General features: G+C 39.8%; 1 protein-coding gene across 4 annotated transcripts in view; it reads right to left on the bottom strand.

The window, feature by feature from the left end:
- LOC117485939 (histone deacetylase 4-like) overlaps positions 1–27,186 on the bottom strand; it is a 164,002-nt gene that overhangs the window by 58,669 nt on the left and 78,147 nt on the right. For 2 of the 4 annotated variants that reach the window (XM_034134645.1, XM_034134646.1), the window contains 5 exons: positions 8,009–8,227; positions 6,684–6,829; positions 5,186–5,357; positions 2,948–3,068; positions 1,125–1,243 (listed from right to left, as the gene is read on the bottom strand). In XM_034134645.1, the coding sequence (XP_033990536.1) occupies positions 1,125–1,243; positions 2,948–3,068; positions 5,186–5,357; positions 6,684–6,829; positions 8,009–8,227 (777 nt within the window). Of the gene's footprint in view, positions 1–1,124; positions 1,244–2,947; positions 3,069–5,185; positions 5,358–6,683; positions 6,830–8,008; positions 8,228–11,586; positions 11,657–27,186 lie in introns of those variants that run through there. The other 2 variants (XM_034134648.1, XM_034134647.1) reach the window with 2 other exon arrangements.

Below are 27,186 nucleotides of genomic sequence, written 5' to 3'. Positions count from 1 at the left end.
GGCAGGTGTGCAGGAGTGCAGAGTACACAGAGCTCGGCCTCCAGCTGTGAAAGCAGGCAGTGATACTGCCAAGGCAGCTGCTGACGCTAAGTGAACAATCACAGCCTGGCCATACTTGACTTGGACAGAAGGACGAAGAAATAACAGTGTGATGCATCCAAAAGGCAAGAACTTGGCTTTTATGGACTTTCTAGGACACTTTGCAGAGTAGTTATGGGTTATTTTGTCAAACGGTTTGATGTAGAATATTACGTCTGTGATGGAGTGTTCTTGACGTGTCAATATCAAAAACAGGAGAATAGCCAACTGGTTTTGAAATACATTTAGTTTTACCAGAATATCTAAACCTCACGAAGGAGCAAATGGCTTAATAGAAGTAGGAAAGTCAGAACAGTTTCCACATCAATTTACTGTAAGACCTTAATACCAGAAACAAATTTAGTTTGGAGATATTTTAGGACTGTTTCTTGGCTGTAACAAGTCCGCTTCTTGCCTGACAGCTGGTCCTGGCAAATAAATAGTCTGGCTAACAACCCTTGTGAAATGGTCTGATTGTCATTTATACTCTTTGGTTTTTTGGCAGTAATTAGAAGAAAACAGATGTAATGTGTGAGGTGAGCTTTAAGGGTGCTAGCAGGTTACAAAAAAATGTTTTCTGCTTCCTGTCTTTATGCTAAGCTAAGCTAACTGGCACACAGATATAAAAGTAGATGTTTTATCTAACTTTCATCAGAAAAGCAAACATTTCCCTGATATGTTAAAGAATCCCAATTTCTTTAACTGGGTTTAGGTTTTTATTTGTATTTAGTTTGACTTTGCATACCCTCTCTCTCTCATTTATATTAGAAAAAGACCCTCAAAAGACCTCATTAAATAACTTTTGATATCACATATTTTTCACAATTTTAGGGCTTCCCTTTAATCCTCCAGTAGCTGACTCCTGGTCTATGTGCCTGACTCTGAAACCCAAGAAGTCATTGCAATTGCTAATGCAGGGGAAATGAAGATGATGACTCCCCTCTAGACATGCAGTGGGTGGCTGGTTTTAATACATGGAGAAATATGGATTTAAGAAAGTAACAATAACACAGAAAAAGAAAAAAAACCTTGGCAGCATTGTGTACCTGTTTTGCGGAGAGGGAAGTCGTCTTTTGAGTCGTATGTGCCCAGCATTGGGTGGCAGTACGCTGACAATGCAGTTTGGGGAGGAGAGCTCTGGTCCAAAGAGCTGTGCTGGGTTTTTCTATAAAAGAAAAGAAACACGTATTGAATAAATCAGAATATATGTGTGCTTACCAGGCTGTACTTTACCTGATTTTCCATTGAGACGTACACAAAAGGTGTTCCAGCTCCTTCCACAAGGTCAACACGTTAAAAGAGAGTGCACAACAATGTGGGTGGAATGGAGAAAGAGACAAAGAGCAGAGAAAAGGGACAGAGGCCGACTTTCTTCTGAGAGGGAGGTGGAAAATGAACAGAGAAGGGAAGAGATTCAGGAGAGGAAAGAGGGAAGTACATGTATGGAAGAAGTGAAGACAAACATGGAAAGAAATGGAGAAATGGTGATGCTGGTGACAGTGATGGAAAAGCGTTTTTCTCGCTGATGGCACAATTGTTTTATCATCTCCTGCCTTGGCAGATATATTTGACTGCTTAAAGCCTCTTCAAATATTTAATACGCATGAGAGGTGCCATTGTCTTTTCTCTCAGCCCACTTCAAACACACACACACACCTCAAAGAGAGCCAGCTGTCAATCACTGTCTACACACATGGACGGGGAACCATTTCTTAGTAGATTCCAGGCAAGGATATGCTGTTCTTTGTTGTGGCTTTTTTATTCTTGATGTTGTCTCAGTTTGAAAAATGTTCTATCTTAAATAAGAATGTCAAAAACTAAAAGGCTTAATAAATAAATCAACAAAATAATACTGGCTGATATTTAAAACAGCGGCAATAAAAGGTTTAAACATGTTTTATTTTAAACCAGAAAAACAATAATCATGAAGTCACATTTAAAGATCACGAAAAAATTCAGTCAGTCAATCATTTTCAAAGGAATATCACAAGCACAAAATGACCAGCTGTATATCAGTTAATCCCCCTTGTTACCATGAATTCTGAAGTTTTTCTCGCATGCCTCCACAATGAAAATAAAATACAAAAATGGAGTATGAATTTAACTAAATGGCCCTGTTTTAAACAACTACCACCGTTCTAATGTATTCAGTCCTATGCTGATTACTTCCCAAAACACATGCATTAAACTTAACTGCGATAAGTGTTTCAGCAGAAATGTGTTTCTTTTCAATTCCAGAATTTCTTTTGTTTTTGTATTCGCATGCCAGAAATTCAGTTTTCTTTAGGAATGTAACATAATAAATGGTGAGCGTTTATTATACAAATGATTACCTTGAGGCTGAAGTATTCCTTTAAGTCTAAAAGTATTTCATAGATATGAACTGAGTTTCTAAAGATAATGTTATCTTGCAATCGAAAGGATCCACCTTTATTATTTAAAGGGGCCCTATTATGCTTCACTTAAAACAGCACTCTGTAACACTCGCGCTATTATTGGCTAACGCTCCAACATATCTGGATGTGGAGGGGATATCTCTAAATGGTTGACCAATCACAACAGAGCCGGCCAGCTAACCAATCAGAGCGGACTGGGCTCTGGTTTCAGACAGAGGGTGAAAAGAGGTGCTGCAGCACAGGCAGTATGAGACAAATGAAGAGCTTTTTGAACATTAAAGCATGGAGACATGTCACAAGCAAAAAATACAAATATTAACCTGAACATTAGCATAATATGTCCTATTTCAGGTTGTAAGATGACATGAGTGGATTTAGGTTGAGGGTTAGTGTTATGGCAACAATTCTTCATTCACAACCAGTCACAATCCCAAGTCATGGGTGTTCCAGCGGTGTGGGGCTTTGACACTTACCCATACCAAAAGCGCGGGTCTCCGGGCATACAGTGGTTCAGGCTGCGCTGAGCCAGGGCTTTCTTTTTGTTCAGGACAAACTCCTGAAGTCGCATCTTCACCTCAGTACTAGCGACTGCACCTGAGAGGAAACACAGAAAGACATCGGCAACTCAGTTAACAAAGGGAAGTATACTTTTTTTATCTATCACCTCATTACATTTCTTGAGACATTTGGGCTTTGGTGCCTTTGTATCCAATCTGGGACACTAACGTAAAGATTATAACAACATCCATCCATATTTGGACAGATAATGGAGTTTGTAGCTGCATGCAGAAGTCTTCCCTTAAAGTCCACAGAGATGTGTGACTGTGACTTGCTTTGAAGAAGTTTCAATCAGCTCGCGGTCCCTTCTCAATTACCACCCTCGTTTCACGGCAACAAACAAATTGTCAAGGGAGGGAGATGTGAAAGCGAAACAGAGAGAAGAAGTGAGTGTAATAAAGAGTCCGAAATAAGAGGTGTTCTGAGAATACATGTGTGTTTATCTATGAGTGTGACAGTGGGAGGAATAACAGGTGATGTGTCAGGCTTGAGGGAGAAAGTGGTAAATATAGTATGTGTACGCGACAACTGCTAATATATGCTCTCTGAATCATGGTGCAGCTCGAAGTGCTGACATCTCAATATGTCCGCATTGCCACTGGAGGAAATTGGCTTTTATGAGACTGCCTTCCATGCAATTTATTGCAGTACTTAACAAAGCATCCTCTGTTTACAACCCAATGCTCTTTCCATGGACGTCAAACTGCAGGCTCACTTTGCAAAGCACAGAATGGTTGCGGAGAAGAGCTTCACTGGCAGGAAATGATTGTGGTGGTTATACCATTAAGTATATTTAAATGGATTTATGCTGTTGAAAAAGCACATTGCCTGTCCCAAAAAACACCACCAGAGCATTTTAATCCCATTATTTCACAATAAAAAACTGTTTATTGACTAAATAACTGCACTACTTTAACAAAATAAATATCTCTCTTTTTATTGCAGGGATGTGAACTTTATAACTATTATTATTACATTAAGAGGAGTTAAATCTCCATTTAAAGCACGTTTTCAAGTCCTTTATTAAGTGGATACAGCTACTTAGTAACACATTTGGTAGGACAAGTTGATTTAAATGACACCTTTCCACAGCTAGTCAATAGAATGTGTTTAACATATAGCGATTAGTCTCTTATGTAGCCTTCTTCAGTATGTATGCAGTAAAAGAACAATGACAGGAGAAAGAAAATCAATTGGCTCGACCCAGCTTGAAGATCGGCTACATCAATTAGCTCCTGCCTGAAACATTTTGAAATTTTGTCACGGCTGATTATTTGAACATTAATATTTTGTCAGTCAAAATGAGAGCACTGTGCAGCAGGATCAGTGTGACTCCTGACAGCAAAGGGACTATCAGTATCAAATGCTAAAGTTAAATAACAGAGAATGACTTTGGTTTTCGAGGCGTTAGTTTTTTTGGTCATGATCGCTTTTACACAACAAAATATTCACTGAGGTCTGGGGTTGTGGCAACAACATTTGCTATATTTGTGCATACACAGTTTTTCAATATTGTATGATGAAAGATATTGAAAGTGATTTACACAATCTGGCTAAACTATTGGTTTGTTTAAAGGAGTCTGGTCATCCGACAGCTTGTGTTTCTCACTATTTGTAGCAAATGTCATAGTGTAATTGCTTGCTGAAAAAAAAAAACTTTTGATATCATGGTTCTATTTTAGGGGCTTCTTTTAACTCTCAAGTTGTTGACTCCTGGTTCATGTGCCTGACTTTGAAACCCAATAAGCTATTTTGTTTCCTGAGCGAAATGACACATATTGTACGAGGACATGTGTGCCACTTGAACGTCTTGCTGGAAACCGTTTTTCCCCTGTTGTTCTGATACTCCCCGCGGTAAGTGTGCGAGGACAGGTGCTGAGACAGAGAGGCCAAGTCTCTGTGACACCTGCTGTGATAATATGAGCACAGTTACAGCAGATGTTGGCAGCATTCAAGAGATGGAAAGGGAATTTATAATGGGTCAAACATGACTGCTTTATTTCCAGCTTGAACCCAAGTGATAGGAAAAAAAGGTCATAACTGGTCACTTTATATTTGATTCTGTAAAACGTCCTCTTGGTAAACTACTGCTTTTAGCCAACTCAAAACCTTTTAATCCCATCGTAGTTCAACCTTTAGATTCAGTTACTTACTTTCCTGTCCCCTCTCCTTGTTTTTCAGCTGCAGGAGTTTGTGTTCCCGCTGCTTCTTCTCTATCTCCTGCTCGTGACGCTGGTGCTCCATCTTCCTCTGGTGCTCCAGCAGCTCCTGTTGGTGCTTAAGGGCCAGGAGGTCCTGTTGGTGCTGGTGGAGAGAGACACAAGACTATAGAAGGGGGAAAAGTACAAGGAGACAGAGAAGATGGGTAAAGGACTATACAGAGGAGGAGCAAAGTTATCAAAGCTGGAAGACATTGGGCCTCATGCAGAAAGCGATTTACAAACAAATGCCTTCTTATTACTGTTTATGTTATCCATGATTTGTTTCTACTGTTTTAGTTCTCATTGATTTCTGGGATTTACCAATGTTTTCTGGTTTATGCTCTTTTAAAGTCTTCGGGATAATTCTTACCAAGTTAGTGGGAAAACATGTTTTTCAGATGCAAAAAACAGGTTGAACATTGAACAACGTAACGGGCATATAAACACATTTGGATTATTATATGTTTATGAGTCGTTATAGTGAATGGATTCAGAGTTATTTGTAAAATATAGAGTAGGAATAGGACTTGGTCCACTAATACCAATATTAAATGATAACTTGGAGCATGATATTGGACTGTAATGCCACTACTGGTTTGTTTAAAGAGGCCCTATTCTGCTTTTTGGTGTTATCCCTTTCCTATAGTGTGTTATACGTCTTTCTGTGCATGTAAATGGTCTGCAAAGGCTATAATCCCAAAGTTCCCTCCAGATGGAGTTTTCTCTCCCACCTGCCTGAAACACCTCCATTGGTTTTTGTTTACTTCTCTCACATAATGACATCCCCATGTAACAAATGTATATTGGCTAGTACTCCAACACAAATACGTGATAGGCTAAAAGGCGGGACATCTCTTAGCGGTTGATCAATCACAACAGAGCCGGCCAGATAACCAATCGCTATATATCATTATAGCGATTAACCAAATGCCTACAAGTTATGATCTATATGGATTTTGGATGGGTAAGAATGTTTGGATTGTCTTGACTTACAGTAAGAGAACATTTGAGAAACGTTTACGAGTGTTGCTGCATGAGACCCAATGTTGTAACAAGATGTTGCCATAAATCAGCAGAAATGTGAGAGCTAGCTAATGTAAAGGACATGACATGAGCAAGCCAAGACCAAAATGCTAAATGCTAACCAGAGGGATGAAGAATAAACACCAGAGTTATTCCCATCTTCGATTGATTGTAATCATTAGCTGACTTTCTGGCCATGGCAACACTAAGGGAAGCTTTTTAGCAAAGTGAGTCACGTACACATTTCACACACGGAAGCGGGTCATGGTTCCCATGGGGATGACTAAGCAGTAAAATACTTCCACAACCTGCGTTTCCACTTACATCACTTAAAATACACATGGTTCACCCTGTCCTTCAGAATTTCTGCTGAGTACAGTCCTGCAGTAGATAAAGCTGAGGAAGGACTCCCTCCTCGTACACTCACCTGGATATGTTCCTGCAGCTGGACTTCATGTTGGCGCGACAGCTGCTCATGCTGCCTCTGGAACTCAGCGATCAGGATCTGTCTCTGGAGCTGCTGCTTGTGTTTGAGCGTCACCAGCTCCTGCTGCAGCTGCTGCTCCTGGTGGTCTGTAGAATAATTTGTTTAGGACATTAGAGAGGGAGATGTTGTCTTCACCTCTATTTCCATCATTACAGTTAGCTTCTTCTGGTTAGGTTTCCTTCATTGTTCATCGTAAAGGAGGTTTTTACTTGGAGCCAAGTCATCAATAGAGGTCTTCTTCCCTCTAAAATCAGTGGACAAGGTCATTAAACTCAGTAAAACCACCTAAATGAAAGCAGTTTCACGTACACAAAGTTCATTCTCGAACATTGCTAGGCAGTCGTCCAGGAGGGGCAGCAAATGCATTGGTCAATAACATTTGCTTAGTGTGTTTCTCTGATAACTAAAGATCCAGGCGTTCTGGACATTTTTACCGGGAGTCAAATGATCATCAGTGCTCTTCTTCTCCTTGACCCGGGGTTTAAAACTGTTCAAAACACTGAAGAAGCAGTAAAGTTTATCCAACCTTGCTCAGCTGGGGCTAACGTTTTCACAGCTGGTGTTCCAGATGGGGATGACTAAATAAATAGTTAAAAACTGTCGAGATCTAAAAATGTCTTTAGTAAAAATGTGACTTAAAATGTGAGAAAAAAGTAAATTCATGACAACTTCTGGCAGACAAGCACAATCATCACTCATGCACAAAGTGGATACAATGCCATGAAAGATGACCAAATAGTCAAAGAGTCTGGAAAGCTAGACACTTCTCGCACTCAACTACTGCTATCTTGGCTACGTAAGAAAAGTCACGCGACAAGCAGTGATAGCAGCAGCAGTCAGCACAACACAACACAAGACACATAAAAGTTAAGGTTTAAGTTAAAGTTTTTCCATGTTTAATACACGTAGCACCTCATGGTGTTGGAAAAAAGCCACCGTTAGCGACAACGTTGCTACCTCGCTAACAGCGGTACATCACTTTTGGTGAGGGCACAGCAGCCATGTGCAATTTAAAAAAACACTACTATGGTAGGAATTTACGCAGTTCAAAAGAGTTCAAAGTGTACGACATGGCAGTGTAAGTATCCAAATCGAGATACAGCAAAACAGGGACTGTGATTTAAGTTACAGAGTTTTCTAGGTGTTAAAATGGTTGTATAACATAGTCGTTTTCAGCCTTTTGAATATAAACATTGCACAGTTAAAAATATCCAGATACAACTTTTAGCCACAAGACCTGACAGTCAGAGATGGTCCCCACTTACTGATGACTGGGCCGCGGCCTGGCTCCGAGGACGTGGGACACGCTGTGGAGACGGGCGCTGTAGGATGGGGCTGGGGAACCAGGCCGAAAGAGGGCTGCTGGTGGTGGTGGTGGTGTTGGTGGAGGTGGGGGTGGTGGTCCACTACGCGCAGATCCATGGGAAGGATGGCTGAGGAGCCGGGGGGCACCTGCATGGGCAGTGATGCCGAGCTCACGTCCACTATAGGAAGAGAAGAAACAAGCACATAAAGATGGAGTTTGTTAGGAACATGAAGCAAATAACTCCGTACGATATGTAAATAGGACATGAACATTTTGACCCCAACAGCAGATTTCTATCTCTCAGGGCTTTTGAGTTCAACTTGGCAGAAACAAAATTGAATTATTATGACAGTGTTGGGTTGAGTTGGAGTCCTGGGGAGTTATTGAAGTACATTCATGTTGTTTTCGCCCTATTTATAGTACGATTATATAATACATTCAAGGCCAAAACATTTTTAATATCTTTTGATAGCTGCCAAAACACCCGTCCTCCCTCTGATCCAAACACATCAGCTGTAGCCTTGACTACTGCACTCATTACACTTCATTTTGGTTGTTGGCAAACTACGGCCGTAAGCCTGTTTTACAGTTGTACACATTGGGTAAGAGCATTAGCAAGAAACACAAAAACCTTAAACTGTGTCAGAGAAGATCCTCAGAGAAGCAGGGGCAAAATGTAATGTGATAAACTACACACTTCCATACATCATTCTCAAAGAAAGCCTGTAAACACACACACACACACACACACACTTTCCTTGATACCAATGACAAAAAAAAGCGCACACACACACGGGTAGAATGATGAAACATGGCAGCAGGGAGCAGAAACAATCCCCTGCAACATGACTTCTGCAGCGGGTATTTGCTGACACTCATACAGTTTTTACTGGACTGTGTGTGTGTGTGTGTGTGTGTGTGTGTGTGTGTGTGTGTGTGTGTGTGTGTGTGTGTGTGTGTGTGTGTGTGAACAAGCACATTGTGTTTACTTTAAGCGCAATGCTGACATTGTACTGTATGTAAGTGTGTTTCTTTTACAGAGGAAGCCAAGTTGTGTGTGATGTTGAATAAGATGGATTCTTGGTGTCAACACATATTTGAAAGGACAGCCAAAGAAATACACACTCTGTATCTTTCACACTCTACACACAGACAGGGTTAGACCCTTAAAGGTCACTGGTATAAGCACAACAATTGCACTGTAAACAAAAAGTTATTTTACAGAAGCTAGGGCTGCACATAAAACTAAAATGTATGGAAATCCTTATATGGACTATTGTGATATTCAAATAGCAGAAAGTGAATTATTTGTATTAAGTATTGTTGAGCTGCAGTGATATCCAGGCCTACAAATTGTATTCTAAAGACTTAATTATTACGGATCCTCCCAGAAAATCACACTTTATCATAGATAAAGCCTATAATATTGTGAAACATATGGCAATATCAGTCAAAATAATCCAAATTAGTTGTTTATTTTAATCCAAATTGTGCATTTACGTGTTTCCTAAGTTAAAAACATTTGTGTCGCAAATAATGATACATTTAACAGGCCAGTATAGCTGTTGAAACATGGACACTTTAGAGCCAATACAGTAAAAACCAATATCCCAGCATTGACGTGCAAAAACCGGAGCATTAGTGCAATCAGATTATTTCTCCAAAACAAGCAAACAACACAGCAGCTTACGCACAAGCAGTGGCACAACTCAACATTAGGGGAAAAAACGAAAATGTAATATTTGCCAACTTTTAAGCCTTGATATGTAACTGGAATATGGCGTGCTGTGATTAACTTAACATAGAAGTTGTGAAAAAAAAGAGACGCACACGTTCTATTTTTGATTACAAAGCTCAAACTCAACAAGAAAACCGTTGGCCAATGTTACTCTTAACACTATGTTTCCATAGAAACACACTAACACTGCGCTGTTACTGTGATAGTGTGAAGGTAAAACATCCCAGAAAAGGCACAGAAGTTGATTGCTAGTGTTTAACCTACTACTTTCTTTTTCTATTTTAATTTGAACTAAAACTGGCAGTGGTTTTGAAGAAATGTCATGTCATGCACCATTGCCTTTTTCTATGCTGGTGTTTGAAAATGTGTTTTAGGCTATATTAAGATGAACCATCTTAAATAAGGTAAACTCTTTTTTTGTTGTTGCAGTAAATTACAAAAAAAGCCAGAAAACTAAACAAGATGTTTTCTATACAAGTTGGCGAGGCCATGACAACATTTAAAAAAACATTCAACCAAATGACTTCTACATTTTTGCTCGATATCTGAGCTCCTCTTGATTAAAACCTCTTCTTGTGAGTCCTTTCTGATCGATATGCTCTGTATAGAACCACCTTGCCCCATGATAAGCCCCTCTGCCAGTTATCAATACCCTGAAACCAGTATAGTGCATCTCCGACCTATCACGGGTGTCCTGGCATCCCCGGTGACCAATGAGGTGGCGATGGAATTGCTGAGATAGCCAATGACATGTTTGGTACCGGGCAGTTTTTGAGATTGCGGGAGGAAACTGAACACCACCCTACGGGACAGCAGCAGGGGGAAGAAGAAAGGGTGTGGTCGGGACAGACATGCTGGTGCTTCACTGGTGTGTGTTTGTGTAATTGTGTCACTATCCATGAGGACTTGTTTGTTGGACATTAGAAGTACTTTTTGTGGGTTAAAGCCAAGGGTTAGGTTTGATTTGATTATATTTATTGAGTCACTCAAATCCAGCTCATATGGGGATTCATAATACAATATTGAGGCTAGGCAACAACCTTGTCAAGGTGTCCCAGCCATGTCCTGAATAGAAAACATAAATTGTTAACAATGGATCGGAGAAACAGGTTATCACAAACGAATGAGCGTAGACTGAAGCACATTTTTGTGCACCAATCAATCATAAATCTAAGGGGAAAAAATTCAACATGTTCTTATTCCAGCCTCTTAAAATGTGAATATTTTCCCTTAGATTTGACAGTTAACTGAATAATTTGAAGTTGTGGATGGAAGAAGACATTTGAGGCTGTAAACTTGGTATACGGTAGAGGATTAGGGCCACATCCTTTTTTGATATCCAAGCAAAAAGTTATAAAAAATTGAATGAAAATTGAATTCTGAGAATAAATTCAGCATTCTAAGAAAAAAAGTCAGAATTCTAAATATGGCCTAAATTCTCCTCCGTTTGGTCTTGAGAATCACTGACAACCATTTTGATCCTTATAAGAGACCAAAACAACTAAATGAGTAATCGACAGAATAATCAACAGATTACTCGCCAATGAAATAAGTGGCTGCTTAAACCCCACCAAACGATTCTTGATGTTAATGAAATCAAATGTTTTAAATTTACTGAACAGTTTCATCCATGTTTTATCTTTTTCAGGGGTAAAGGTCAGGCCTGTGCTTGTGATGAAGCTTTGTGTACATGTGCGTGTTAAAATGATTCCTGGACCTCTTTCATACAGACGTGTTTCTTTGTCACTTCAACATAAACAAGCGCACAGAAAGAGAGGCGCCCTGTTTGTCGTTCTCACTCAGAGGAGGTTGCTCTAATCATCCGTGTTGTCCGAACAAAGCCTCTCCCTGTGAACCATGGTAAACGTTCAGCACACCACCTCTCCCGCCTGCACACACAAATAAATGTACACACACATGACAGTCAAGTGTTTGCACACAGATGCAATAAACAACAAGGTCAAACAAACAAAACCTTTTGTTGGGTCAATGCATTTCAAGCGAGTGCCACTTTGCACCATACGGGGACCATTCAGAGGGCCCCTGGCGCCAGCTATTCTAGCTCCGCGGTGAAGAACATGCGTGGACCATCCCCTCAATTAACGCCTTTTCTACTGTAGATTTTCCCATATAGTCATTTGTCGGCAAGCATCGGACGAGAAGACATGTCATCCTAATTATTGCTAGATAGGGCCCCTCGGGTTAGCCTGGTACTCGCCCCATCGCTATTTCTGAACGGTCACCCAAGTGTTTTATTTAGTTAGGCTTCACAAAAGCTTGTTTGTTTTCGCAGAAAGCAAAAAGGTTCCCACCTCCAAACACCAGAAGAAAAAAAAAGGTGAAAAAACCAGAGTATCAAATGCAACCACAAAATCGAATGAATGGCAAATGCTTGTCACGTAATCCATGACAACTTCTGAATTTCAAAAAGCTAGCTAGTAATCAAATTCATGCAGAATTCTGATTCATAACACAGCTAGGTTGGAATGACTGCCTCTGGCCAACCCTGTTCCCCACAAAATTATTTTTCCATAAAAATTACCGCATTCTTAATAAAGTTTGGAGACAAACATATTTTCTGCAAGATTGTGCGAGTTTTCGCAGTTTAAACCATGATGTTAACGTTTAACAAAACTACTTGGTTGTGTGTATAAAAGAAGATTATGGTTTGATTTAAGTACGTTTGTTATACAATTTAAAGTATGTACAATTATTAAAATAAAATATTCAAGATTACATTTTTTGGGACGAAAAATGTGGTATCCTAGGTTAAAGTCCTGAGTTTATTTGACCCATTCATTCACCTCCACCTCCTCCCTACATGGATATGGACTTAGATTTTTTTGTTTTTATTATAACATTCATTCAAAGAACTTAATACTGGATACTGGTTTAAGTTTAAGTAAAAAAGAAAAGAGCAAATCCACCTGACAAAAATAGAACTGCGTTGGCACAAGCATTTTAGTTTTGTGTATGCTTTTGGATTGTTTCCATGCGTAGCATAATGTAGACTTGTATATGTTATTGTGTTAACACAACTGATGCACTTACAGAGCAGTGATCAATGGCCGACTGCAAGCCTGCAACAAGGCAGGACTTACAACAACAAAAAAACTAATTACAGCCACTTATCCTGAAGCACAGGGGCTACAAGTGCAAGTGGCACAGAGAGATGGAGATGGAGAGGAAAAGGGAGGTGGTGTAATCACTGCACCGGCTACTCAGTGGCTAACCACACCGGCTGGCACATTCACATTGTACTGAGTGCTTTCTGCATGTTATCATATTTGCTACAAACAGGAGGTATTTTGGAGTGTTAACCTTTCAATAATCTATTTTTTGTAGTTTCGTTGCCTAGGGTTAGTGGTTTTACTTCTACAGTTTCATATTTTTTGCACAATATTATAATCACAAAGTACAGAGGTAATGAGAGGCTAGTGAGAAAATGTTGGCAATTCATATAATTATCTGAATTGGTTTTGTTTGTGTGTTTATGATTTAAGAAAAGGTAAAAAGACAAATATGTAGCAGGTGAATTTTTTTTTCATCAGGATCTTTTTTAAGTTTGTGTTGTATAAATCGTTCAAGTTTTTACCCCTTGTGGCAACATTCAGTACTACAACAAAAACAACTTGACAGAAAAATAATAATAAATGCCAGCCAAAACTTTATTATTATAAAAAAAGTTTCCCCAATTATTTTCACAGATACAAAGGTATGGAAAAACATAATTTTCAAGTGTTCATAAGAGTTAAGTATTTGGATTAAAAAAGTGTAGTGTAGATCTGTTTCAGACTCAGAATTGTTGCATGAAACGAGATGTGAGGCTTGTTCATAATGTATATCGATACCTGCTTTTGTCATTTCATTAGGGACTTCCTGACTGTACATGCCTATAACTGTGTGTTTTCCACAGAACAGATTAGTTACACAACTCCGCTCTGGATCATGAAAAGGCCGTTTCTGTGAAAATGTTGATAGCTCGCAGGAAACGCATCTGGGTCACATCTGACTGACAGTTCCTGGTCAGCTGACAGCATGGTTCTGTTGGAGAATCAGTGCAACAACAGCAGGTCTCTGGATAACATTCCGTCAGTGGCGTGTTTACAGTAAACAGAGCTTTGTGAATGGCAGCAGAGGAACAGGCGACATGCAGCAAGCACCCAGCGATGATGTGGACACCTGTGAAGTAATTAACCCGGCTTACAAGGACGCTCTCTGTGAATACAGCGTGAGGTTAATGGAGCGGAGACACGATAACGTTCCTGCTGCAGGCACAGGTCACAGCTTGGGATGGGGCGTATAGGATTTGAAAGATGAACACAATGGAATCTCAAATATTGAGGATAATTGAGAATTTCCCTATAAGAGGATATTGTAAAATATGTCTGCCTCACTGGTGGAGGAGTAAAAAATAGAGCCTTGTTTAAAAATGCATGAAGACAAATGATATTAAGAGCCATTTTAAGAGTTTTAAGCATATTGAAATAGCTTATCTGTTGCAGCTCCCAGACTGTGGATCTGCCTCCCAGGACACATCCGGGCTGCTGAGTCTGTTGGACTTTTTCAATCTCAGCTTAAAACTCTCCTCTTTGCACTGGCTTTTAATAAGAGTTGAACATAACTTTTTTACATTTGTATGTGTTTTTATATGTTTCTAGTTGTTGTGCTTTTAATCATGTTTTTAATTATTGTTTTATTATTTTACTCCCATTGTGTTATTTGATATTGTATGTACAGGGAGTACAGCACTTTGATCAGCTGAGGTTGTTTTAAATGTGCTATATAAATAAATAAAGATTGAGATTGAGATTATCTTGTGAAATGTCTTTTTTGGTAAGAACTTGAATGGGTCGAATTAGTCATAAAGAGATCTTTTATTATAGAAATATCAAGTGCGTATGAGGGAGAGGGAATCATGACTCGTTTGCCTTCCAAACAAAAACCATTATGCAAACGCTACTAGAGGAGATTTTCTTTTTTTATTGACATTTCGTTTTTTGCAAGAATAAATGCAGTTGTTAAAGGGAAAAGTCTACACAGTGGGAAAGAGAGAAATATGATTGGTCCAACTTACAAACAACAACTAGTATGCAATCAGTGATAAGGTAGTATATTTTAAATGACATAGGAATAATTGTGTTTTTTCCCCCTCATAAAATAGAGATCTTGGAATTTTACTGGTATTGGTATCAACTACTTCATTTCTAGTAACTTCACATCCACTACCAAGAAAGGGTAAACATCTTTGTCTTGATTGCCATCACAAGAAAAGTCTTTAAAGAATGCAGTAGGTAGTAATTGTGTCATAAATGTGTACTGTAGCAGTAAAAGGAACATTACATCTATGACAAACCACTTCAAATGAGCAGCGGAAATAAGATGAACAGTGTTGATTCCAGGCGGGAAATTGTGTTTACTTTGTGAAACCCCGTGGAGTTGAGAAGTTTCCCCCGCCACAGGCATTATGATGTGAAAACAAGGCTGAAATGAAGAAAAACTGACACAAACAACGGCCATCCTGTGTGCCTCCTCTCCTCTGCTGCTCGTCTATTCATCCATCACTCACTGTGGCCGTCTACCCCTCACTCTGCCCCCCTCCCTTCCCCCCCCCCCCCTTCCCCCCCCCCCCCCCCTCCTCTCCCCCCGATCAGGCTAAGATCATGGATCACACAGAGGGGAGTTATTTATAGAGCAGGGTTCCCGAGGGTGCTCCTCTCCCCACCGGGCATCTCTGCACTCAGACAGAACCCCGTCAATGTTTAGTCGCAGGTTATGAGGAGCAGAGTGCTCATTTCAATTCAAAAGCAGAGTGTGTGATCAAATCAAATCTGTGGCAAAAATGACATGCAGCACAGCAGCTTGAGGATTAAGAAGGAAAAGTAAATCGCTGACATGACGTTATCTTGCTGTAAGCCACACACACACAAACAGGTGCTATAGCAGAGGAGGCAGGCAAACACCATAGCGACTGGTGGGATTACGGCCAGCGGTTGGTTGGACAGGGGAGAAGGGGGGCGGGGCTAGGGATGGAAGAATGACCAATGATGGTATAGGCAACTTATTCAACACATGGTCAGCAAGTTGCTTTACTCTGAACAGGGATGGGTGTGTATGAGTGTGGACAAATACAATTGTATGTGCTGTATGTCACCACCTCAGAGTCCATGGACTGGCTCCACTAGGTTGAAGCAATTGAGAGCAACTAATTGAGGAATTTAAAGAGATATATAAAGCTCTAGCTGCCTATCTATTGCCACTATAACAAAGATGAAGTACTGTGAAACTGAGGCAAAAGGGTTCAATTTGCGTCTAATAATCAGAGGGTCAGTGGTGCGATCCCCAGCCCCAGTCAACATGTCTAAGTGCTGTGGGTGAGATACTTAACCCCAAATTGTTCCCATAGGCTTGTATATGGTGTGGAAGTGGAAGTAAGCAGGTTTGGGGAAAAGCGTCAGCTAAATAGCTACTGGTGGGATTATAGCGGTGCTGAAGCTAAATCACATGTAATTAATACTAACTGTGCAGACATACATAAACCAATACACCCTAACCCTGGACATGCCCTAACACTGCATACATCCTCCTATCAACCAAACTACAAATACAAGTTGAATTATTATATGATGCTAGAAAAAAAAGCATGAAACTACTATTTTGATCAGGATGCAAGGGTTAGGAAGTTGGTGAGTTGTACATGCTTTTTAAATTCCAGAAAAAAATGTCAACGGCCAAGATATTAACAGTAAAAATGTGTGCTGCAAACAAAGATTTTGCAACAAAAATACTTTTTATTAAATACATGTGAGGTAAAGTGATTCAAGAATGTTGTAGAGCCATTTTAAGAGTTTTAAAGCAAAGCCTAATCTTGTAAAATGTGGTTTTTGGGGAGAACTTAAATGAATACAGTTGAATGAGAAGTTTTCACAGAAATATAAACTGGGAAACACGACATGTAGAACATCCAACCAAAAGTGCATTCGGTCCTAAAGCAGTTTCTGTAGAAGGCTATTGGATGTATTGTTTAGTTTCTTCTCTTGTCATGTTGAAAAACTTCCACGCATACCCCGCGCACACACACAGGGGCATAAACTCATGGATGTACACAATAGGCTGTGGGGAGGAACAGCCATCTGCTCTATTCAGTTAAAGTGGTGCTGAGCAAGAGTCTCCATACATCACTACCATTCAATAAGCACTGGCACCACTCAAAGCTGCACGCCCACACGGCCAACCAACACACGGACATACGCTCTCTCCTCCAGTGAGCATGCACGAACCCGGTGACATAAACATAGGCTAAGTGAGTTTACATAAAACACTACATAACAATTCAACAGCACTGTATCCTTTACGAAATACACAAAAAACAAAGGCAACAAACCCATGCATATCAACAAGAGCTCTTACCCATCAGTTGTGTCTTGCTGTCCGGTTGTTTTGTGTGTGTGTGTGTGTGTGTGTGGTTGGTGTGTGTGTGTGTGGTTGGTGTGTGTGTGTGTGTGTAGTGTACAGTATCTGAGAGAGAGAAAAGTGTGTGTTTGTAGCCAAAAAGTGTGACTCTATGCAGAGTTGTAAAGTCCACTGTGGAGTGAGAATACAGCGGACCAACCTGTTTTTTTTCCCGTAGCGAGAACAGATCTCCTGTCTTTCACACACTCTCCGTCTGTGTGTTTCTCTCCCTGACGTTCTTCGTTCTGCCCTCCGGCTGCCACTCTCCCTCCCTCCCTCTGTTCCTCTGGTCCCCTCCCACTCTCTCTAACTCTCTCCCTCTCTCTTGCAGTGACATCAGAGGGCAGTCTCAGGCATGTTGAGCATTTTATGGGAGTCTTTCTTTTCCTCTCTCTCTCTCTCTCTCTCTCTGAGGGCGTCAGATTGCGATCACATCCTCATTTGACTAGACAAACTCTCTGCTTTTATGAACCACCTCTGCATTTTTGTGTGTGTGTGGAGCTCAATGTTGCTCTTCATTACTTGTTGCGCGCAAAACACATCCACACATTTCTGGGATGTAAAAGCCTCCCACACACCAGCAGCCCAACAGAACAGAACAGACAGTTGTTGTGAAGTTGACTTGATGATAATGGCTGCTGCTTGGCCTTGCAATCTGGAACACTTAACCGCTGAAGACACGATGTCTCCGTCGAACTGCACACTGTGGATGCTGCTTACAGCTACGGCTCCATATCCAACCTCAATACTTTGTGGGTCTCATTTTCTAAATAGATATTTTATGGTTTAAGTAAAATGTGCCTATGAAGAGTGAGAATCAGAAATTAGAATAAGAGATCCTTTATTTGTCCGACAGCAGGGATATTAATATGTTTACAGCCAATAAGATCAAAAGTAAAATAAAATGATTAAAGGAACATTAAAGAGGCCCTATTATGCTTTTGGGGGTTTTCCTTTCCTGTAGTGTGTTATATATGTGTTGTGCCTGTAAAGGATCTGCAAAGGCTAAAATCCCTGGACAAATGTATATATAAAACATAGTAAAGGTGAACAAATAAAGATAGGAGAGGTAGCAGCCAGTAACAACTTTAATAAATTGTTTAAAAAAAAGAAGTATATATTGCACAGTTTAAAACAAAGTTTGTGCTTGAGGTAAAACAAAAAAAATATTACCATTTTAAAATATGCTTTTCTGTAGCAGTACAAATTAAAACAATCTAAGGTACAACAAGAACATGTGATTACTGACAAAATGCAGACAAAATCAAGTATCAATAAAGTATTGTTATATGGTATTGGATCTGAATATACAAACAATAAACAGAGAAAAAGGGAGAAGCTAAATCAGAGTTTTCTACATGGAAAACGTGTTGCAGGTGAGTGATGGAGTTTGCATTGAATGATAATGAGGAACAATCAAGGCAGGTTGAAGGACTCGCCTATCGAGTGGCATCAGAGTCCACTAAAGACAAGTGCTCCTTGGGGGGCGACACCTGACATATGTCTTGCTGCCATATCAATGGTTGGCTTGAAACTCAGCCAATAGGAGTGGGTGGAAACAGGCAGGAAGGGACTGCAGTGGGAATATGTGTTTACTTTGTGTTTTGAAATTACAATATTTGGGAAATTGCGAATTTGCAAAACTTTATTAAGCCGGACATTCAATCATACAGACTCAAAGACTAGAGGACAAGGAGCCAGTGAATAGAACATGATGGGTTTTGCTCGGGAGTGACAACCAATAGGCACTACTTTGCTGGAGGCTAGAAACTAAATGAAAAAATAACTGCACCTACAGTAGCAATCAAAACCTTACTTCTGAATATAAAACTTTAAGAAGCTATTGTTATAATATACCTGCTAGATTGAGTTGGAAAATTATAATTGAAGTCTCAACCCAGAAGCGACACCAGACTGGCACTTTAGAACGGCTGAACTGAAAGTAAGCATCACAGTAAAAGCATTTGGTGTGTCCTCAACCCAGAAATGGACATGCCAAAAAAAGTGGACATGGACCAAGCAATATGCCACGGATCACTACCCTTAAATGATTACATGTCGCAATAATCTGATTGAACCAACTGCATTCAGGTGCATTAATCAGGTAATCACCCCTTGCATCTACCGTGTATTAAGAGATTTCAAAACAATTATGTCTGAATATTTAACAAAGAGCTTACACACCCACACAGGTGCTTTTACATACTATGACTAATTGGACTTCTACTAAAGTTGAAAATAGGTGGAGATATGCTGGGAAATGTGTGATGTCACCATACTGTAGCGACTAATAACAGTGACTCAGGTGACCCACCCAATCAGGTAAATCCAAAGGACAATGGGCGACTTGTATCTTACAAATTACTTTCCGTCACAACTGAAAACTGCATTGTAAGAAATGTTTAAAGTAAAGAGTAATTAGAAGAGCAGATAGGATGGATGGGTTCAAACAAACAAAAAGGATACCACTGTTCATGTACAGTGTGAAAGGAAGAGTTCACTTTTACTTTTTTTAACTAACATATTTGATCACGTAGTAACTTAACTACTTGTTTCAGCCTTAACAATGTCTGTTTTCTATTCCCAACATTAACATGATTAAAACAGAGACCATAATGCAGGAGAAAATATGTTTTCCTAGAAACATTATTGTATACAAAGTATCGAAATTATACTGGATTTCTTTGACTATTTACATTTAACTATTGGACTGTTTTTTAATTATATTGGAACATTATTTTTAGGATTTGGGAAGATGCTAAGTCTGTAAACAACTGCACATGCTTGGGAAGATGTTCAATCAAAAGATAAGTGAAAACACCTGTCCGAATGTCTTTAAGGTTAGAAAGCAGACAAAGCTATACGTTTTTTAGGTTAAGTCAGACTTGAGTTGCAACATTTTGAGAATAAAACCCATTCAAATCAAGAGAACAGATAAACTGGAACAAAAATAAAGTGTCCTCTATCAAAAACATAGCGCTGTTATTCAATTCTAATTTCCTAACCTGACCTAATGTAACTGAGTTGCTTGTTTATATGGTGATAAAGAAATCTAATGCTTTAGAAACCCAAAAATAATCACATTATGCAAGTACAATGTAAACACAATGATTTTTTTCTGCGCACATGCAGGTGTGTGTGTCTGCGTCCGTGTGTGTTTGCAGGAGCTATTTTTTGCAGTTCAGCGTAGGATCCAGGAAGTTTTGTTTGATCAGACAAACACACCCACACACCTGTCTGAGATAGCGTTCTGCGTTATCAGCACGTTGAATGGGGTTGACGTCAAAGGCTTAGCTGAGCATCATGAGGCCATGACACTGATAACAGCATACACACACGCACATAAACACCATTTCATTTTTAGAACTGGGAGGATTATCACCGGGGGAGGGCAGTGACCGGGCTGAAAATGAGCAGAAGAGTTAAATGGAGGATTACACGGCCAAAGATCAGTGGCGGTGAGTCGGCAGCTTTGCAAACAAAAATGAACGGTGAGACACATGTGGGCAGCTTAGAAAAAGATTGTTTTTATGTCATTGGAAGTTATTCCAGAAAACAAGTTGATAAAGACTTTGAGTGTATAGGCACTTTAGATTAAGTGCATATTACACAAATACACACAAAAAGGTTTCAAGGTAAAGACTTCACTGTCAAGATTGTTAAGCATTTGAAATACACAAAACTGAATGTGCCTAAATCACCAAACGTTCTTGAGAAGATACTTCTTCTTAAAAGCCACTTACAGTTTCCACAAAAACTCTGACATTAACCAATGTTTTCTTATTTGTTCCCAAGTCAAAACAGGCCTCTTTGAACATCAAAAGCACACTTACACACATTGTAGTGCTACAAAAAACAAGTGGTTATGGAGGGGACGTCTTTTTCAATTCCTCAGTTGTATAGGAAATATAATTATTTTCATGCCAACGTTATACAAAGCATTATGGTTTCTTATGATAAATAAACACTACATCACTTCAACAATATGAGTAACATGCCATGCATCTCGTCTGACTGAAAAAGTACCTTCATCATAGAACTCTGAAGTTTTGAGATAGTTCCGAATCCTATTTAGAATATTGTTCGGGTATGTTTGACTTAATATTCTCAACATTTATTTTCAGTTTCTGTGAGCCAACTCCCCTGCAATCACACGCCGTGTTGTGGGGGTATGTACCTAGCCCTAACCCAACATAAACTAATCCAAATTTAGATCAATTGGTATGTGCCTTCAATTTACCAATTTACTTACAATGAGATTCATGATTAAAATTACACAGGTGTTAACAATGATGCGGTTTTACACCATTAACTTTTCTTAGGGCCTTCCTCAAGAACAAATAAGTGAGAAAATATATTTTTTGGTAAATGCCAAGTGTACTCTATCATGATCTAAAACATGTTTTTGTTCATTTTTGTGTTATTGGGACTCGATAACCACTTTTTTATGCACATGACCTTTTTTGGTTGTATTCAAGCCATTCCTCAAACCAGAACCGCCAATCAGGCTGTGGTGTGTTTTTAATACACCCTACAAGTCAAATCATTGGAACCCTAAACCTAGCCCAACTGATATCCACATCTGATAACTGTGATGGATACATTTCATCTGACACTTCAACCAGCATGTGACACACAACTCTGCATCTACATAGACTAAATAAAGTCTTTACAGAACCACATGCTGGGACTTGGAGCATATACAGTAAAGGCCTTAATGAGTTTGGCATGTGTGCACAATGATTATACAAAAACAACATTTATTCATAAGCATGTGTATCAAACCTTGTGTGTGAGATGGTGTGAAGAATGAAGATATGGCGGGCAACGCATGTCTATGTGGAAAAGGGCTTGTCGAGTTATTTGCAACAGCCTGTGAGAGAAGCAGACAGGGCGATAAGTGAGCATATCCGAGATAAATAGCTCATGTAGCTATGTGCATCAGAGGCAGCGTGTGCGTGTGCCTTAAATAATGCATGTGGCATAATGATTGCAAGGCATGCTGAAATACACAGTGTGGCAGCCTGGCAGACAGGACTGATGAATAAGTAATGGCCGGCGTCCGCCTCGTAATGTACACACGTGTGCGCACTAACACACACATGCACGCAAACCATAACCACAGGCGGGTTCATGCTCAGGAGAGAGAGAAAAAACAGCAATCTTATTTTTGTATCGTCTTATGCTCTTGTCTTCCCCCTCTTCTTCACAGTGACAGAGGGGGGAGGAGGGTTAGGAGGAGCTTTTTTCATCCGTCTCCCCTGAGAACCCCAGACCCGACTCCAAATATGTGAGATACGGTGTCGTTTATTATTGATTAAGGTTATTTATAATACACACTCTCTCTGCTACCCCCCTTTACATCTCTCTGTCTACCTCCCCCCTATTCATTAGTACCTATGGGATTCTCAAAATACAGAAACTAAATCTGACATTTCTATTAAAAACAGTCATACTAAAATAACCCTTTTCCAATACTTTTACTAGTTATATATACACATATTTAGACAATGAAATGAAATTCTAATGATAGTCACCATGAGCCCACTATTTTGGTACACTCTTATGTCATTTTATAATTGAATGTAATACTTCTAAAACACTGCTGAAGTGTAAAGAAAAAGTATTATTTAATGCACTGTACTCTCACCCTCGCATATTCTGCCTCTTCTCTTATTTAGCCAATGCATAGCAACAGACTTGAGTTCATTACAAAATATTTTTAAAGGCTCAATAGATCAGTAGATTCCTAGGATATCAGCTGTTATCCGTAAGCTGCTATTTTTGGGTAGCAAATAAAATACATTTCTTTAAATATGTCAACAATAAAAGTACTGTCGGAGCAGATTCATAGGTGACCAGGCAGAACTCAAAACCCCACAACAAAAGAGTATGTATTAAAGATTGACCAGAAGCATTCAAAATAAAGAGCTTTTGTCTTTGTTTCTCTTCTGTGTATTGTACATTATATTAATACGAACAAGCAGGGTCTTTTTCCCTCTCACACACAGAAACACAGGTTTGGCTGACTGGCGATAATCTCTTTTGTAGTGAGCAACAGTATAGTGTAACATCTTTAGAAGATAGCTGCTGTCCCTCTGGGCTCTACACTCTCTGTTTATTAGTAGAAATGGCAGCAGTTTTGTATAGTGTACAAATATTTTCCAGCCAGTAGAGATGTTGCAATGCCATTTGCTAGCTACATGCTAAGGATTGCTTGAACAGAATTGTGAAGAAGTACTTAATGTATAGCCCTTTATTTAAAAAGCACAAAGAACCATGGTAAAGGTATGTTTCTTTAAATGTTTTCAATCCCATGTTGTTTACCTTCCTAATCCTTTTTCAGGAAGAGGTCTTGTTGGTTGTGGTTTGAACAAGATCTTACCTCGATCTGACCGAACAAAAAAATGATCACTTTAACGTTGTTTTTACTTAAGCTTTGAATTTGAAAAGTTACCAATTCATCCACTGAATTAAACCAGAATTCTTCCACTGATTCATACCTAAACAAACATAAACGTCTGAAATGTCCATCCCTCTATCACTTTATTATGCATAACAAAGGCGCATAAGCAAATGCAGCTAAATGCATTCTACTTTTATTGTATTGGTTTCATACCTGCCTAAAAACGATATGGTAGTGATCTCTATACCATACAAACCTACATGTGCACACACCCACACTAAAGAGTTTACACAATCCTCAGATCAAGTATACCCATGCAGCCAATCTGATTTGGTTGAGGTAAGAAGCACTACAAAAATACAGAGACCAGGAGTGAGTCATATAGAATCAAAACAGCTTCCTAAAAACCAGACGAGGTGAGAATAGAAGCTTTGGGGAGCTCCCCTTCATTCATATTTTACGCCCTCTCCTTCTGTCTCATTGGTAATGCTTCCCAGTCTGCACCCAGTTTGCAGCAGACTGAGCCATTAGCTGTCGGCCATGCTGAACTGAACTTATGAGCCATGTCAGCTCACCATACTGCTACCAGTGCACTTTAAATCACATGGCTCACAGGAAACCCCCTGTGCACTAATGCTTTAGGTCCAGAGCAGAAAATAGTAACCTGCCTTAAATTAGCCTTATTGATGTTTACTGTAAATGTGTATATGACAACAAGACAGTAAATTGAGGTATAAATGGAGAATTGCATCCAAAGAAAAGGATGAGTTCAGCTAAGTCATGAAAGGAAAAGATCCAGGATTCATACTATAAAAAAATACTGTGTTTGATGTAATGTCTACCTGTGGAGACTTGATGTTGATATGTTTACTTTCATCAGAAATGGAAGGGCATACAGTCTATTCTTGAACTTATTTTCCCAGTTATAGGAAGGCCCAAGTCTCTTCGCAGCGACTTCTTTGCAAGTTCAGCCCACTTAGAGTCTGAAGCATTTTAGTCGGAAAACCATGGTCTATTTCTTCTCTTAAATGAGTTTGTGGTAAAATGCAGTCTATCACTGATGTCCAAGCTGTAGCCATTAGGCTCCAGGCTTGGCTTTAATGAACTCCTCTTCCCGGACAGAGGAGGGCCAACCTCTGGTCATGGTGGTGTTGATGGCCAGAAGCTAGCAAACCTGATGCAAACGCGAAAGCAAAAGGTCTGAACCCTGGAGTGGTCATCAATAATAGATAGCTTCCAGAGGTCTCCTCTGGATTCATTTGGTCCTGCAAGGGCTTTTAAAGGCCTTTACTAAACAGACCTCTGCATAAACAAGCAAGTTTGACAGGAAGTGAAAGGTTAAAACATGGCCAGAGTCAAATGAACATAACATCTGTATGTCTATCTTTACAACTGAACATAAACAAGCAGAGAACATTTACAAACGGTCCAACTAAGGGAATCTTAGCTTTAAAAACATATGCTTGTTTATTACAACAAGTTCAGTTTTTACTAGGTTTCTCAAAACGGTAATACCCCATCACTTATATTTGGGTCTTTTCAGATGAAATGTTTAACTTAAGTCAAGATCTGTTGCAATAAGTTGATTCACTTGGTGAGGTGAAAGTTCAACCGTGCAAAGCTTTCCCGTGACTTACTGTATTCAATACGGCTCTGACCAATCCCTAAACCTTCGCACATTGGTGACCTTTGAGGGTTCATGTTTGCCGTGTTGCATCATCGCCATGTTATCTTATAATAAGGTTATCAACCATGTGCATCAACAAGCTTTGAGCTCCACCTAGTTTCTGACAACAAGCAAATGAATGTGTGACCAGGCATATAGGAAGATATTGCTTATCTTTTATCAATATCATTTGGGTTTGTTTACAATGGAAATGGTTAAAGCGCAGACACTTGTAAGAAATACTTGGCAGGTTATTGGATAAATAATCTGTCAATCAAACCTGTTGAAGCCAGACTTGAGAAGACCCTAAAATTATATTCCATTGCATAAAACATTCAAAGTTGTTCTTTAACTCTTCTTTCATTAAATAAATACTCTCCAATTCTGATATTACTGATTACTCTAGGCTTACCTTTTTTAGAGCTCCATTGTTATTTTGAATGAACAGTGTCTAGGTATTACATCACTCACAAATCTCAAACTAATACATCTGATCCAACAATTTGTAAATAAATTATAACTTGAAGCCTGATGTTATTGTAATATTGTGATCCTGCAATCTTGTGAATCCTATGTATCCAATCATTCTAACATTGTTAGGTTATTTGCCATTCGCTTTCACAGCCAATCATTTAACAAATGCTGATTGCGTGGTCTTACTTGCTCTAACAACAATAGCTTTGATAGTTGGACAACCAAGGCAAATTAAGAGAAATTAAGAGCAACATTGTTAAAGAATATACATTCCTTAGTTGTCTTTATTCCCTGTCTGTCATATGTACGGTTTTGTGAGCAAAAATATTAAACACAACCTCACACTCCAGACGTCTAGGTCTTGGAAAGCAGACATGACATGGTAACATGGTAAAATCTTTTACCCTCAACATCTCTCTCTCTCTCTCTCTCTCTCGCTCTCTCGCTCTAACCTGTTATAGCTGTCAGGTTAATGGCACTGATGCAGACAAAGTAGGTTAAGGCATTGCCTGTTCTGCTGGAAGACAAAAACAAGTCTGGCTTCGAGCACTCTGCCATCCTTTCTGAGACCCAAATGTGAAGAGTGTGTCTCTCTTTAACGGGGTTGACATGAAGGCCACCACCCCAGGCTATGTCTGTAGATATAAGTAGGCACTGGTGCACCGTTTTGTATTCTTTCTCTCAGCATCGCACCTGATTTCACCTCTGCTCTCCGACAGCTTTACATTGTCTTAACACAACTTTCTAAGCATTCTCCCTTAACCCTTATTGCTTCAGTGCCTTTTACAAGTGGTGTTCTATTTCGTCCCTACTGACCGCCAGAGGCGGTGCTTAGCACTGGATATGTCCATCGCGCGCATGCGCAGCTCAAGTACCAAATAACAACAAAGTCACCTGTGACCCACGTGACACCGGCTACATATGCCGGTGTCGTCAGAGGATCTGTTCCTTTCATCTTCTCGCTGCGCGAGAGTACAGCGGCTACATTCTTGTAGCCTACAGCGTTTCGGTTGGAACGTTTGATCTAAGGATTTCTCTGCAAAACAGCTGGCTGCGTGCAGCTTCACGACTGATCCAGTCGGAGCCGCGGGCTTACTCGTTCTCCAGGCCGGCTGTGCAGAAACTTCGATCGGACAGGTTGGTGTCGGCTTGGTCGGTGTATGGCAGCGTTTCCACTCCCTCTCCCAGCTAAGTTGTCCTGATTACTGTCTTGTTTGGCTTGAACTTTTTAGTGACGGCAGAGTTTTCGCCCCCTCTCCCTGAAGTTGCCCTTGTTGTGCTCTTTTGTACTTTTTCTGACCATGGCGTTGTGCCAAGCTATCATTAGCATTTTGAGTTTCCAGCTTTAGCAGCGTTTTCTTGTCTAGCTAGTCAGCCTGACTGTGTCAGCAGGTAGCTGGC

The sequence above is a fragment of the Trematomus bernacchii genome, unplaced genomic scaffold (assembly GCF_902827165.1).
Source record: "Trematomus bernacchii unplaced genomic scaffold, fTreBer1.1, whole genome shotgun sequence".
Lineage (NCBI taxonomy): Eukaryota > Metazoa > Chordata > Actinopteri > Perciformes > Nototheniidae > Trematomus > Trematomus bernacchii.
This window is presented reverse-complemented; position numbering and strand designations above follow the sequence as displayed.